Here is a 16,576-nt window from a genome sequence, read left to right as displayed (position 1 = left end):
TAGTGACAGCACTGTGATAATGGACTGTCCCAGTGACAGAACTGTGATGGTGGACTGTCCCAGTAACAGCACTGTGATATGGGACTGTCCCAGTGACAGCACTGTGATGATTGACTGACCTAGTGACAGCACTGTGATACTAGAATGTCACAGTAACAGCACTGTGATAGTGGAATGTCCCAGTGAGAGCACTGTGATAGTGGACTGTCCCACTGACAGCAATGTGATAGTGGAATGTCCCAGTGACAGCACTGTGATGGTGGACTGTCCCAGTGACATCAGTGTGAAGGTGGGCTGTCCCAGTGACAGCACTGTGATGGTGGACTGTCCCAGTGAGAGCACTTTGTTAGTGGACTGTCCCAGTGACAGCACTGTGATTTGTGGACTGTACCAGTGACAGCACTCTGATATTGGACTGTACCAGTGATAGCACTGTGATAGTGGACTGTCCCAGTGACAGCACTGTGATAGGGGACTGTCCCAGTGAAAGCACTGTGATGGTGGACTCTCCCAGTGAGAGCACTTTTTTAGTGGACAGTCTCAGTGACAGCACTGTGATAGTGGACTGTTCCAGTGACAGCGCTATGTTATTGGATTGTACCAGTGACAGCACTGTAATTGTGGACTGTCCCAGTGACAGCACTGTGATAGTAGACTGTCCGAGTGACAGCACTGTGATAGGGGACTGTCCCAATGACAGCTCTGTGATTTGCAGACTGCCCCAGTGACAGCACTGTGATATTGGACTTTACCAGTGACAGCACTGTGATGGTGGACTGTCCTTGTGAAGTACTGTGATAGTGGACTGCCCCAGTGATAGTAATGTGATGGTAGACTGTCCCAGTGACAGCACTGTGATAGTGGACTGTCCCGGCGACAGCACTGTGATATTGGACTGTCCTAGTGACAGCACTGTGAGAGTGGAATGTCCCAGTGACAGCACTGTGATGGTGGACTGTCCCAGTGACAGCCCTGTGATAGTGGAATGTCCCAGTGACAGCACTTTGATGGTGGACTCTCCCCGTTCCAGCACTCATATCATGGACTGTGCCAGTGACAGCACTGTGATATTGGACTGTCCCAATGACAGCAGTGTGATGGTAGACTGTCCCAGTGACAGCACACTGCTAATGGAGTGTCCCAGTTACAGCTCTGTGTTTTGCAGACTGCCCCAGTGACAGCACTTTGATATTGGACTTTACCAGTGACAGCACTGTAATTGTGGACAGTCCTTGTGAAGTACTTTGATGGAAGAGTGTCCCAGTGACAGCACTGTGATATTGGCCTGTTCTAGTAACAGCACTGTGATAGTGGACTTCCCAGTGACAGCACTGTGATATTGGACTGTCCTAGTGACAGCACTGTGATAGTGGACTGTCCTAGTGACAGTAGTGTGATGGTGGACTTTCCCAGTGACAGCACTTGTGATAGTGGAATATCCCAGTGACAGCACTGTGATAGTGGACTGTCCCAGTGAGAGCAATGTGATAGTGGACTGTCCCAGTGAAAGCACTCTGATGGTGGACTGTCCCAGTAACATCAGTGTGAAGGTGGACTGTCCCAGTGAGAGCAAAGTGATGGTGGACTGTTCCAGTGACAGCACTGTGTTGGTGGGCTGTCCCCGTGACAGCACTGTAATTGTGGACCGTCCTAGTGACAGCAGCCTGATAATGGAATGTCTCAGTTACAGATCTGTGACTTGCAGACTGCCCCACTGACAGCACTGTGATATTGGACTGTTCTAGTAACAGCACTGTGATGGCAGACTGTCTCAGTGAGAGCCCTGTGATAGTGGACTGTCCTAGTGACAGCACTGTGGTAGTGGACTGTCCCAGTGACAGAAATGTGATAGTGGACTGTCCCAGTGAGAGCACTGTGATAGTGGACTGTCCCAGTGACAGCACTGTGATGATTGACTGACCGAGTGACAGCACTGTGATACTAGAATGTCACAGTAACAGCACTGTGATAGTGTACTGTCCCAGTGACAGCACTGTGATAGTGGACTGTCTCCGTGATTGCACTGTGATGGTGGACTGTCCCAGTGACAGCACTGTGATATTGGACTGTCCCAGTGACAGCACTGTAATTGTGGACTGTCCCAGTGACAGCACTGTGATAGTGGACTGTTCCAGTGACAGCACTATGATATTGGATTGTACCAGTGACAGCACTGTAATTGTGGACTATCCCAGTCACATCACTGTGGGAGTGGACTGTCCCAGTGACAGCATTTTGATATTGGATCATCCCAGTGACAGCACTGTGATAATGGAATGCCCCAGTGAAAGCACTGTGATAGTAGACTGTCCGAGTGACAGCACTGTGATATTGGAGTGTCCCAGTGAAAGCACTGTGATGGTGGGCTGTCCCAGTGAAAGCACTGTGATATTGGACTGTTCCAATGACAGCACTCTGATAGTGGACTGTCCCAGTGACAGAACTGTGATGGTGGACTGACCCAGTGAGAGCACTGTGATAGTGGACTGTCTCAGTGACAGCACTGTGACAGTGGAATGTCCCAGTGAGAGCACTGTGATAGTGGACTGTCCCATTGACAGCACTCTGATAGTGGACTGTCCCAGTGAAAGCACTGTGATGGTGGGCTGTCCCAGTGAAAGCACTGTGATATTGGACTGTTCCAATGACAGCACTCTGATAGTGGACTGTCCCAGTGACAGCACTGTGTTGGTGGACTGTCCCAGTGACAGCACTGTGATATTGGATTGTACCACTGACAGCACTGCAATTGTGTACTGTTCCAGTGGCAGCACTGTGATAGTGGACTGTCCCAGTGAAAGCACTGTGATAGTAGACTGTCCGAGTGACAGCACTGTGATATTGGAGTGTCCTAGTGACAGCACTGTGATAGGGGACTGTCCCAGTGAAAGCACTGTGATGGTGGACTGTCCCAGTGAGAGCACTTTGTTAGTGGACAGTCCCAGTAACAGCACTGTGATAGTGGACTGTCCCAGTGACAGCACTGTGATTTGTGGACTGTACCAGTGACAGCACTCTGATATTGGACTGTACCAGTGATAGCACTATAATTGTGGACTGTCCCAGTGACAGCACTGTGATAATGGAATGTCCCAGTGACAACACTGTGATATTGGACTGCACCATTGACAGCACTGTAATTGTGGACAGTCCTTGGTATGTATTGTGGTAGTAGATGGTCCCAGTGACAGCACAGTGATACTGGAGTGTTCTAGTGACAGCACTGTGATCTTGGACTGTCCCAGTGAAAGCACTGTGATGGTGGACTGTACCAGTGAAAGCACTGTGATAGTGGACTGTCCCAGTGACAGCACTGAGATAGTGGACTGACCCAGTGACAGCACTGTGATGGTGGACTGTCCCAGTGAAAGCACTGTGATAGTAGACTGTCTGAGTGACAGCACTGTGATATTGGAGTGTCCCAGTGAAAGCACTGTGATGGTGGGCTGTCCCAGTGAAGGCACTGTGATATTGGACTGTTCCAATGACAGCACTGTGATAGTGGACTGTCCCAGTGACAGAACTGTGATGGTGGACTGACCCAGTGAGAGCACTGTGATAGTGGACTGTCTCAGTGACAGCACTGTGACAGTGGACTGTCCCAGTGACAGCACTGTGATGATTGACTGACCTAGTGACAGCACTGTGATACTAGAATGTCACAGCAACAGCACTGTGATAGTGTACTGTCCCAGTGTCAGCACTGTGATAGTGGAATGTCCTAGTGACAGCACTGTGATAGTGGACTGTCCCAGCGACAGCAATGTGATAGTGGAATGTCCCAGTGACAGCACTGTGATGGTAGACTGTCCCAGTGACATCAGTGTGAAGGTGGACTGTCCCAGTGACAGCACTGTGATGGTGAACTGTCCCAGTGACAGCACTGTATTGGTGGACTGTCCCAGCGACAGCACTGTAATTGTGGACTGTCCTAGTGACAGCACTCTAATAATGGAATGTCCCAGTTACAGATCTGTGATTTGCAGACTGCCCCACTGACAGCACTGTGATATTGGACTGTCCCAGTAACTGCACTGTGATAGTGGAATGTCCCAGTGACAGCACTGTGATGGTAGATTGTCCCAGTGACAGCACCGTGATAGTGGACTGTCCCAGTGACAGCACTGTCATGGTGGACTGTCCCAGTGACAGCACTGTGATATTGGACTGTTATAGTAAGAGCACTGTGATGGTTGACTTTCTCAGTGACAGCAATGTGATAGTGGACTGTCCCAGTGACAGCATTGTGATAGTGGACTGTCCCAGTGACAGAACTGTGATGGTGGACTGTCCCAGTGCGAGCACTTTGATAATGGACTGTCCCAGTAACAGCACTGTGATAGTGGACTGTCCTAGTGACAGCACTGTGATATGTGACTGTCCCAGTGACAGCACTGTGATGATTGACTGCCCTAGTGACAGCACTGTGATAATGGACTGTCCCAGTGACAGAACTGTGATGGTGGACTGTCCCAGTAACAGCACTGTGATATGGGACTGTCCCAGTGACAGCACTGTGATGATTGACTGACCTAGTGACAGCACTGTGATACTAGAATGTCACAGTAACAGCACTGTGATAGTGGAATGTCCCAGTGAGAGCACTGTGATAGTGGACTGTCCCAGTGACAGCACTGTGTTGGTGGACTGTCCCAGTGACAGCACTGTGATAGTGGACTGTCCCAGTGACAGAAATGTGATAGTGGACTGTCCTAGTGACAGCACTATGATAGTGGACTGTTCCAGTGACAGCACTATGATATTGGATTGTACCACTGACAGCACTGTAATTGTGTACTCTTCCAGTGGCAGCACTGTGATAGTGGACTGTCCCAGTGACAGCACTGTGATAATGGAATGCCCCAGTGAAAGCACTGTGATAGTAGACTGTCCGAGTGACAGCACTGTGATATTGGAGTGTCCTAGTGACAGCACTGTGATAGGGGACTGTCCCAGTGAAAGCACTGTGATGGTGGACTGTCCCAGTGAGAGCACTGTGATTTGTGGACTGTACCAGTGACAGCACTGTGATAGTGGACTGTCCCAGTGACAGAACTGTGATGGTGGACTGACCCAGTGAGAGCACTGTGATAGTGGACTGTCTCAGTGACAGCACTGTGACAGTGGACTGTCCCAGTGACAGCACTGTGATAGTGGACTGTCCTAGTGACAGCACTGTGATATTGGATTGTACCACTGACAGCACTGTAATTGTGTACTGTTCCAGTGGCAGCACTGTGATAGTGGACTGTCCCAGTGACAGCACTGTGATAATGGAATGCCCCAGTGAAAGCACTGTGATAGTAGACTGTCCGAGTGACAGCACTGTGATAGGGGACTGTCCCAGTGACAGCACTGTGATAGTAGACTGTCCGAGTGACAGCACTGTGATAGGGGACTGTCCCAGTGAAAGCGCTGTGATGGTGGACTGTCCCAGTGACAGCACTGTGATAATGGAATGCCCCAGTGAAAGCACTGTGATAGTAGACTGTCCGAGTGACAGCACTGTGATAGGGGACTGTCCCAGTGAAAGCACTGTGATAGTGGACTGTCCCAGTGACAGCACTGTGATTTGTGGACTGTACCAGTGACAGCACTCTGATATTGGACTGTACCAGTGATAGCACTGTGATAGTGGACTGTCCCAGTGACAGCACTGTGATGGTGGACTGTCCCAGTGCCAGCACTGTAATGGTGGACTCTCCCAGTGAGAGCACTTTTTTAATGGACAGTCTCAGTGACAGCACTGTGATAGTGGACTGTTCCAGTGACAGCGCTATGATATTGGATTGTACCAGTGACAGCACTGTAATTGTGGACTGTCCCAGTGACAGCACTGTGATAGTAGACTGTCCGAGTGACAGCACTGTGATAGGGGACTGTCCCAATGACAGCTCTGTGATTTGCAGACTGCCCCAGTGACAGCACTGTGATATTGGACTTTACCAGTGACAGCACTGTGATGGTGGACTGTCCTTGTGAAGTACTGTGATAGTGGACTGCCCCAGTGATAGTAATGTGATGGTAGACTGTCCCAGTGACAGCACTGTGATAGTGGACTGTCCCGGCGACAGCACTGTGATATTGGACTGTCCTAGTGACAGCACTGTGATATTGGACTGTCCTAGTGACAGCACTGTGAGAGTGGAATGTCCCAGTGACAGCACTGTGATGGTGAACTGTCCCAGTGACAGCCCTGTGATAGTGGAATGTCCCAGTGACAGCACTTTGATGGTGGACTGTCCCCGTTCCAGCACTCATATCATGGACTGTGCCAGTGACAGCACTGTGATATTGGACTGTCCCAATGACAGCACTGTGATGGTAGACTGTCCCAGTGACTGCACAGTGAAACTGTAGTGTCCTAGTGACAGCATTGTATTGGTGGACTGTCCCAGCAACAGCACTGTAATTGTGGACTGTCCTAGTGACAGCACTCTAATAATGGAATGTCCCAGTTACAGATCTGTGATTTGCAGACTGCCCCACTGACAGCACTGTGATATTGGACTGTCCCAGTAACTGCACTGTGATGGTGGACTGTCTCAGTGAGAGCCCTGTGATAGTGGAATGACCCAGTGACAGCACTGTGATAGTGGACTGTCCCAGTGACAGAAATGTGATGGTGGACTGTCCCAGTGACAGCACTGTGATAGTGGACTGTCCTAGTGACAGCACCGTGATATGGGACTGTCCCAGTGACAGCACTGTGATAGTGGACTGTCCCGGCGACAGCACTGTGATATTGGACTGTCCTAGTGACAGCACTGTGAGAGTGGAATGTCCCAGTGACAGCACTTTGATGGTGGACTCTCCCCGTTCCAGCACTCATATCATGGACTGTGCCAGTGACAGCACTGTGATATTGGACTGTCCCAATGACAGCAGTGTTATGGTAGACTGTCCCAGTGACTGCACAGTGAAACTGTAGTGTCCTAGTGACAGCACTGTGTTTGTGGACTGTCCCAGTGACAGCATTGTGATGGTGGACTTTCCCAGTGACAGCACTGTGATAGTGGACTGTCCCCGTGACAGCACTGTAATTGTGGACTGTCTTAGTGACAGCACACTGCTAATGCAGTGTCCCAGTTACAGCTCTGTGTTTTGCAGACTGCCCCAGTGACAGCACTTTGATATTGGACTTTACCAGTGACAGCACTGTAATTGTGGACAGTCCTTGTGAAGTACTTTGATGGAAGAGTGTCCCAGTGACAGCACTGTGATATTGGCCTGTTCTAGTAACAGCACTGTGATAGTGGACTTCCCAGTGACAGCACTGTGATATTGGACTGTCCTAGTGACAGCACTGTGATAGTGGACTGTCCTAGTGACAGTAGTGTGATGGTGGACTTTCCCAGTGACAGCACTGTGATAGTGGAATATCCCAGTGACAGCACTGTGATAGTGGACTGTCCCAGTGAGAGCAATGTGATAGTGGACTGTCCCAGTGAAAGCACTCTGATGGTGGACTGTCCCAGTAACATCAGTGTGAAGGTGGACTGTCCCAGTGAGAGCACAGTGATCACAGAATCACAGAAACCCCACAGTGCAGATAGAGGCCATTTCGGCCCATCGAGCCTGCACCGACACATATCCCACCTGATCCCCGTAACCCCTGCACCAACACATATCCCACCCTATCCCCGTAACCCCATGTATTTAATCCCCCTAACACTAAGGGTCAATTTATCATAGCCAATCAACCTAACCTGCACATCTTTGGCCTGTGGGAGGAAATCGGAGCACCCGGAATAAAACCCACGCAAACACGGGGAGAATGTGCAAACTCCACACAGACAGTCACCCGAGGCCGGATTCGAACCCGGGTCCCTGGCGCTGTGAGACAACAGTGCTAACCACTATGCCACCGTGTCCCAGTGACAGCACTGTGTTGGTGGGCTGTCCCTGTGACAGCACTGTAATTGTGGACTGTCCTAGTGACAGCAGCCTGATAATGGAATGTCTCAGTTACAGATCTGTGACTTGCAGACTGCCCCACTGACAGCACTGTGATATTGGACTGTTCTAGTAACAGCACTGTGATGGCAGACTGTCTCAGTGAGAGCCCTGTGATAGTGGACTGTCCTAGTGACAGCACTGTGGTAGTGGACTGTCCCAGTGACAGAAATGTGATAGTGGACTGTCCCAGTGAGAGCACTGTGATGATTGACTGACCTAGTGACAGCACTGTGATACTAGAATGTCACAGCAACAGCACTGTGATAGTGTACTGTCCCAGTGTCAGCACTGTGATAGTGGAATGTCCTAGTGACAGCACTGTGATAGTGGACTGTCCCAGCGACAGCAATGTGATAGTGGAATGTCCCAGTGACAGCACTGTGATGGTAGACTGTCCCAGTGACATCAGTGTGAAGGTGGACTGTCCCAGTGACAGCACTGTGATGGTGAACTGTCCCAGTGACAGCACTGTATTGGTGGACTGTCCCAGCGACAGCACTGTAATTGTGGACTGTCCTAGTGACAGCACTCTAATAATGGAATGTCCCAGTTACAGATCTGTGATTTGCAGACTGCCCCACTGACAGCACTGTGATATTGGACTGTCCCAGTAACTGCACTGTGATGGTGGACTGTCTCAGTGAGAGCCCTGTGATAGGTGAATGACCCAGTGACAGCACTGTGATAGTGGACTGTCCCAGTGACAGAAATGTGATGGTGGACTGTCCCAGTGACAGCACTGTGATAGTGGACTGTCCTAGTGACAGCACCGTGATATGGGACTGTCCCAGTGACAGCACTGTGATGATTGACTGACCTAGTGACAGCACTGTGATACTAGAATGTCACAGTAACAGCACTGTGATAGTGTACTGTCCCAGTGACAGCACTGTGATAGTGGACTGTCTCAGTGACAGCACGGTGATATTGGACTGTACCAGTGACAGCACTGTAATTGTGGACTGTCCCAGTGACAGCACTGTGATATTGGATTGTACCAGTGACAGCACTGTAATTGTGGACTGTCCCAGTGACAGCATTGTGATAGTGGACTGTCCCAGTGACGGCACTTTGATATTGGATCATCCCAGTGACAGCACTCTGATAATGGAATGCCCCAGTGAAAGCACTGTGATAGTAGACTGTCCGAGTGACAGCACTGTGATATTGGAGTGTCCTAGTGACAGCACTGTGATAGGGGACTGTCCCAGTGAAAGCACTGTGATGGTGGACTGTCCCAGTGAAAGCACTGTGATATTGGACTGTCCCAGTGACAGCACTGTGATATTGGCGTCTCCTAGTGACAGCACTGTGATATTGGACTGTCCTAGTGACAGCACTGTGAGAGTGAAATGTCGCAGTGACAGCACTGTGATGGTGGATTGTCCCAGTGACAGCACTGTGATCGTGGACTCTCCCAGTGACAGCACTGTGATATTGGACTTTCCCAATGAGAGCACTGTGATGGTAGACTGTCCCAGTGAAAGCACTGTGATATTGGACTGTCCTAGTGACAGCACTGTGATAGTGGAATATCCCAGTGACAGCACTGTGATAGTGGACTGTCCCAGTGAGAGCAATGTGATAGTGGACTGTCCCAGTGAAAGCACTCTGATGGTGGACTGTCCCAGTAACATCAGTGTGAAGGTGGACTGTCCCAGTGAGAGCACAGTGATGGTGGACTGTCCCAGTGACAGCACTGTGTTGGTGGGCTGTCCCCGTGACAGCACTGTAATTGTGGACTGTCCTAGTGACAGCAGCCTGATAATGGAATGTCTCAGTTACAGATCTGTGACTTGCAGACTGCCCCACTGACAGCACTGTGATATTGGACTGTTCTAGTAACAGCACTGTGATGGCAGACTGTCTCAGTGAGAGCCCTGTGATAGTGGACTGTCCTAGTGACAGCACTGTGGTAGTGGACTGTCCCAGTGACAGAAATGTGATAGTGGACTGTCCCAGTGAGAGCACTGTGATAGTGGACTGTCCCAGTGACAGCACTGTGATAGTGGACTGTCCTAGTGACAGCACTGTGATGATTGACTGACCGAGTGACAGCACTGTGATACTAGAATGTCACAGTAACAGCACTGTGATAGTGTACTGTCCCAGTGACAGCACTGTGATCGTGGACTGTCTCCGTGATTGCACTGTGATGGTGGACTGTCCCAGTGACAGCACTGTGATATTGGACTGTCCCAGTGACAGCACTGTAATTGTGGACTGTCCCAGTGACAGCACTGTGATAGTGGACTGTTCCAGTGACAGCACTATGATATTGGATTGTACCAGTGACAGCACTGTAATTGTGGACTATCCCAGTCACATCACTGTGAGAGTGGACTGTCCCAGTGACAGCACTTTGATATTGGATCATCCCAGTGACAGCACTGTGATAATGGAATGCCCCAGTGAAAGCACTGTGATAGTAGACTGTCCGAGTGACAGCACTGTGATATTGGAGTGTCCCAGTGAAAGCACTGTGATGGTGGGCTGTCCCAGTGAAAGCACTGTGATATTGGACTGTTTCAATGACAGCACTCTGATAGTGGACTGTCCCAGTGACAGAAATGTGATGGTGGACTGTCCCAGTGAGAGCACTGTGATAGTGGACTGTCCCAGTGACAGCACTGTGATAGTGGACTGCCCTAGTGACAGCACTGTGATATGGCACTGTCCCCGTGACAGCACTGTGATGATTGACTGACCTAATGACAGCACTGTGATACTAGAATGTCACAGTAACAGCACTGTGATAGTGTACTGTCCCAGTGACAGCACTGTGATAGTGGAATGTCCCAGTGACAGCACTGTGATATTGGACTGTCCTAGTAACAGCACTGTGATGGTGGACTGTCTCAATGAGAGCCATGTGAAAGTGGACTTTCCTCGTGACAGCATTGTGATAGTGGACTGTCCCAGTGACAGAACTGTGATGGTGGACTGACCCAGTGAGAGCACTGTGATAGTGGACTGTCTCAGTGACAGCACTGTGACAGTGGACTGTCCCAGTGACAGCACTGTGATAGTGGACTGTCCTAGTGACAGCACTGTGATATGGGACTGTCCCAGTGACATCACTGTGATGATTGACTGACCTAGTGACAGCACTGTGATACTAGAATGTCACAGCAACAGCACTGTGATAGTGTACTGTCCCAGTGTCAGCACTGTGATAGTGGAATGTCCTAGTGACAGCACTGTGATAGTGGACTGTCCCAGCGACAGCAATGTGATTGTGGAATGTCCCAGTGACAGCACTGTGATGGTAGACTGTCCCAGTGACATCAGTGTGAAGGTGCACTGTCCCAGTGACAGCACTGTGATGGTGAACTGTCCCAGTGACAGCACTGTGTTGGTGGACTGTCCCAGCGACAGCACTGTAATTGTGGACTGTCCTAGTGACAGCACTCTAATAATGGAATGTCCCAGTTACAGATCTGTGATTTGCAGACTGCCCACAAGACAGCACTGTGATATTGGACTGTCCCAGTAACTGCACTGTGATGGTGGACTGTCTCAGTGAGAGCCCTGTGATAGTGGAATGACCCAGTGACAGCACTGTGATAGTGGACTGTCCCAGTGACAGAAATGTGATGGTGGACTGTCCCAGTGACAGCACTGTGATAGTGGACTGTCCTAGTGACAGCACCGTGATATGGGACTGTCCCAGTGACAGCACTGTGATGATTGACTGACCTAGTGACAGCACTGTGATACTAGAATGTCACAGTAACAGCACTGTGATAGTGTACTGTCCCAGTGACAGCACTGTGATAGTGGACTGTCTCAGTGACAGCACGGTGATATTGGACTGTACCAGTGACAGCACTGTAATTGTGGACTGTCCCAGTGACAGCACTGTGATATTGGATTGTACCAGTGACAGCACTGTAATTGTGGACTGTCCCAGTGACAGCATTGTGATAGTGGACTGTCCCAGTGACGGCACTTTGATATTGGATCATCCCAGTGACAGCACTCTGATAATGGAATGCCCCAGTGAAAGCACTGTGATAGTAGACTGTCCGAGTGACAGCACTGTGATATTGGAGTGTCCTAGTGACAGCACTGTGATAGGGGACTGTCCCAGTGAAAGCACTGTGATGGTGGACTGTCCCAGTGAAAGCACTGTGATATTGGACTGTCCCAGTGACAGCACTGTGATATTGGCGTCTCCTAGTGACAGCACTGTGATAGTGGACTGTCCTAGTGACAGCACTGTGAGAGTGAAATGTCGCAGTGACAGCACTGTGATGGTGGATTGTCCCAGTGACAGCACTGTGATCGTGGACTCTCCCAGTGACAGCACTGTGATATTGGACTTTCCCAATGAGAGCACTGTGATGGTAGACTGTCCCAGTGAAAGCACTGTGATGGTGGACTGTCCCAGTGACAGCATTGAGATAATGGCCTGTCCCAGTGACAGCACTGTAATTATGGACTGTCCTAGTGTCAGCACTGTGATAATGGAACATCCCTTTGACAGCACTGTGATTTGTAGACTGCCCCAGTGACAGCACTGTGATTGTGGAAAGTCCTTGGGAAGTACTGTGGTAGTAGACTCTCCCAGTCACTGCACAGTGATACTGTAGGGTCCTAGTGACTGTACTGTGATGGTGGACTGTCCCAGTCAGAGCACTGTGAAAGTGGACTGTCCTAGTGACTGCACTGTGATAGTGGACTGTCATTTGACAGCACTGTGATTTTGGAGTGTCCGAGAGACAGCACTGTAATATTGGACTGTCCCAGTGACAGCACTGTGATATTGGACTCTCCTAGTGACAGCACTGTGATATTGGACTGTCCTAGTGACAGCACTATGAGAGTGGAATATCCCAGTGACAGCACTGTGATGGAGAATTGTCCCAGTGACAGCACTGTGATAGTGGACTGTCCCAGTGACAGCACTGTGACAGTGGAATGTCCCAGTGACAGCACTGTGATGGTGGACTGTCCCAGTGCCAGCACTGTGATCGTGGACTGTCCCAGTGACAGCAGTGTGATATTGGACTGTCCGAATGGCAGTACTGTGATGGTAGACTGTCCCAGTGAAAGCACTGTGATGGTGGACTGTCCCAGTGACAGCATTGTGATAGTGACCTGTCACAGTGACAGCACTGTAATTGTGGACTGTCCTAGTGACAACACTCTGATAATGGAATGTCCCAGTGACAGCACTGTGATTTGTAGACTGCCACAGTGACAGCACTGTGATTTGTAGACTGCCCCAGTGACAGCACTGTGATTGTGGAAAGTCCTTGGCAAATACTGTGGTAGTAGTCTGTCCCAGTGACTGCACAGTGATACTGGAGTGTTCTAGTGACAGCACTGTGATGGTGGACTATCCCAGTCAGAGCACTGTGATAGTGGACTGTCCTAGTGACTGTACTGTGATAGTGGACTGTCCTTGTGACAGCACTGTGATTGTGGACTGTCCCAGCGAAAGTACTGTGATGGTGGACTGTCCCAGTGAAAGCACTGTGATATTGGAGTGTCCGACTGACAGCACTGTAATATTGGACTGTCCCAGTGACAGCACTGTGATGGTAGACTGTCCCAGTGAAAGCACTGTGATTGTGGACTTTCCCAGTGACAGCACTGTGACAGTAGACTGTCCCAGTGACAGCACTGTGATCGTGGACTGTCCCAGTGACAGCACTGTGATAGTGGCCTGGCCCAGTGAGAGCACTGTAATAGTGGACTGTCCCAGTGACAGCACTGTGATATTGGACTGTTCTAGTAACAGTACTGTGATAGTGGACTGTCGCAGTGACAGCACTCTGATAATGGAATGTCCCAGTTACAGCTCTGTGATTTTCACACTGTCCCAGTGACAGCACTGTGATATTGGACTTTACCAGTGACAGCACTGATAGTGGACTGTCCTTGTGACAGCACTGTGATAGTGGACTGTCCCAGTGACAGAAATGTGATGGTGGACTGTCCCATTGACAGCACTGTGATATTGGACTGTCCTAGTGACAGCACTGTGATAGTGGACTTTCCTAGTGACAGTACTGTGGTGGTGGACTGACCTAGTGACAGCATTGTGATACTGGAATGTCACAGTGACAGCACTGTGATATTGGACTGTCCCAGTGACAGCACTGTGAAGGTGGACTGTCCCAGTGACAGCACTGTGATGGTGAACTGTCCCAGTGAGAGCAGTGTGATTTGTGGACTGTACCAGTGTCAGCACTGTAATATTGGACTGTACCAGTGACAGCACTGTAATTGTGGACTGTCCCAGTGACAGCACTGTGATAGTGGACTGTTCCAGTGACAGCTCTATGATATTGGACTGTACCAGTGACAGCACTGTAATTGTGGACTGTCTCAGTGTCAGCACTGTGATAGTGGACTGTCCCAGTGACACACTGTGATATTGGATCATCCCAGTGACAGCACTGTGATAATGGAATGTCCCAGTGAAAGCACTGTGATAGTGGACTGTCCCAGTGACAGCACGGTGATCGTGGACTATCCCTGTGACAGCACTGTTATGGTGGATTGTCCCAGTGAAAGCACTGTGATGCTGGACTGTCCCAGTGAAAGCACTGTTATATTGGACTGTCCGAGTGACAGCACTGTGATATTGGACTGTCCCAGTGACAGCAGCGTGAAGGTAGACTGTCCCAGTGAAAGCACTGTGATATTGGACTTTAGCAGTGACAGCACTGTAATTGTGGACAGTCCTTGTGAAGTACTGTGATAGAGGACTGTCCTAGTGTCAGCACTGTGATAGTGGACTGTTCCAGTGACAGCACTGTGATATTGGACTGTCCTAGTGACAGCACTGTGATATTGGACTGTCCTAGTGACAGCACTGTGATGATTGACTGACCTAGTTACTGCACTGTGATACTGGAATGTCACAGTGACAGCACTGTGATAGTGGACTGACCAATGACAGCACTGTAATTGTGGAATGTCCCGGTGACATCACTGTGATGATAGACTGTCCCAGTGAAAGCACTGTGATGGTGGACTGTCCCGGTGACAGCACTCTGATATTGGACTGTCGTAGTGACAGCACTATGATGATTGACTGTCCTAGTGACAGCACTGTGATAGTGGAATGTCCTAGTGACAACACTGTGATATTGAACTGTCCTAGTGACAGCACTGTGATTTGTGGACTGTCCCAGTGACAGCACTGTGATTGTGGACTGTCCCAGTGACAGCAGTTTAATTGTGGACTTTCCTAGTGACAGCTCTGTGATAGTGGACTGTCCCACTGAAAGCACTGTGATAGTGGACTGTCCCAGTGACATCACTGTGGTGTGGACTGTCCCAGTGACACCACTGGGATATTGGACTGTCCCTGTGACAGCACTGTGATTGTGTACTGTCCCAGTGACAGCACTGTGATGGTGGACTCTCCCAGTGAGAGCACTGTGATAGTGGACTGTCCCAGTGTCAGCACTGTGATATTGGGCAGTCCCAGTGACAGCACTGTAATTGTGGACTGTCCCAGTGACAGCACTGTGATGGTGTACTGTCCCAGTGACAGCACTGTGATATTGGACTGTTCTAGTGACAGCACTGTGATGATTGACTGTCCCAGTGACAGCACTGTGATATTGGACTGTCCTAGTAACAGCACTGTGATGATTGACTGTCTTAGTGACAGCACTGTGATGATTGACTGTCCCAGTAACAGCACTGTGATATTGGACTGTCCTAGTGACAGCACTGTGATGATTGACTGTCCTAGTGACAGCACTGTGATGATTGACTGTCCCAGTAACAGCACTGTGATAGTGGACTGTCCCAGTGACAGCAGTGTGATGGTGGACTGTCCCAGTTACAGCACTGTGATAGTGGAATGTCCCAGTGACAGCAGTGTGATAGTGGACTGTCCCAGTGACAGCGTTGTTCTAGTGTCAGCACTGTGATAGTGGACTATCCCAGTGAGGGGAGGATTACAGTTGCCTGCTCTGTCTTGATACCCAGTTGCTGTCCTTTCCACCACTGAGAGAAGCCAGCGGACACAGAATAACAATTCTCCCACTCACCATTACTAAAGTTTCGGGGCAATCGCAGGGAAAGTCCTTGGATTGATTTGTACTGAATTTTGCTGAGTCCCCAGTCTGTACAGTACAGATACAGCGGAACAGACAACTAAAATGACAGACAGACCCCGCACTGTTATATTGACAAGGACTGAAATTAACACGCGTGTTTTAATTACCACTGTCTGTCCGCCGCCACGAAGTTGTAGTTTTTGGTGTCTCCCCTGCCGCTCATGCCGCCTCCTGTCTCCCGGCTCCTGCCTGCTCGCTACCGCTGACTTGCGGCGAGCCCGCGCCCCCTGCGCGCCCCCGCGCCATTGGCCAGTATAACAATCAGGTCCATTGTTTGCGGCACCATGGCAACGCGACGCCGACTGACTCAGAGCTTGCGCAGCATCAGACTTCACTGGGAGAGGGGTTCAGAGCAATCCTCTCCCCACACACACACAGCCCTTCACTGGGAGAGGGGATCAGGACAATCCTCTCCCTACACACACACAGCCCTTCACTGGGAGAGGGGATCGAGACAATCCTCTCCCTACACACACACAGCCCTTCACTGGGAGAGGGGATCAGAGCAATCCTCTCCCCACACACAC

The 16,576-nt window shown here is 50.1% G+C and overlaps 1 protein-coding gene across 1 annotated transcript in view; it reads right to left on the bottom strand.

The window, feature by feature from the left end:
- LOC147108528 (ciliary microtubule inner protein 1-like) overlaps window positions 1-16,275 on the bottom strand; it is a 96,966-nt gene extending 80,691 nt beyond the window's left edge. Inside the window, exon 1 of the mRNA XM_086006042.1 lies at window positions 16,157-16,275. Coding sequence (XP_085862168.1) covers window positions 16,157-16,212 — 56 coding nt within the window. The 5' untranslated portion in view covers window positions 16,213-16,275. The remainder of the gene's footprint in view (window positions 1-16,156) is intronic.
- Between the last annotated feature and the right edge of the window lie 301 nt (window positions 16,276-16,576).

This window comes from Somniosus microcephalus, chromosome 13 (genome assembly GCF_052327205.1).
Source record: "Somniosus microcephalus isolate GS21.2 chromosome 13, FLI_Smic_1.0, whole genome shotgun sequence".
Classification (NCBI taxonomy): Eukaryota; Metazoa; Chordata; class Chondrichthyes; order Squaliformes; family Somniosidae; genus Somniosus; species Somniosus microcephalus.
Note: the sequence above shows the minus strand (reverse complement) of the source record. Positions and strands in the feature narration are given on the sequence as shown.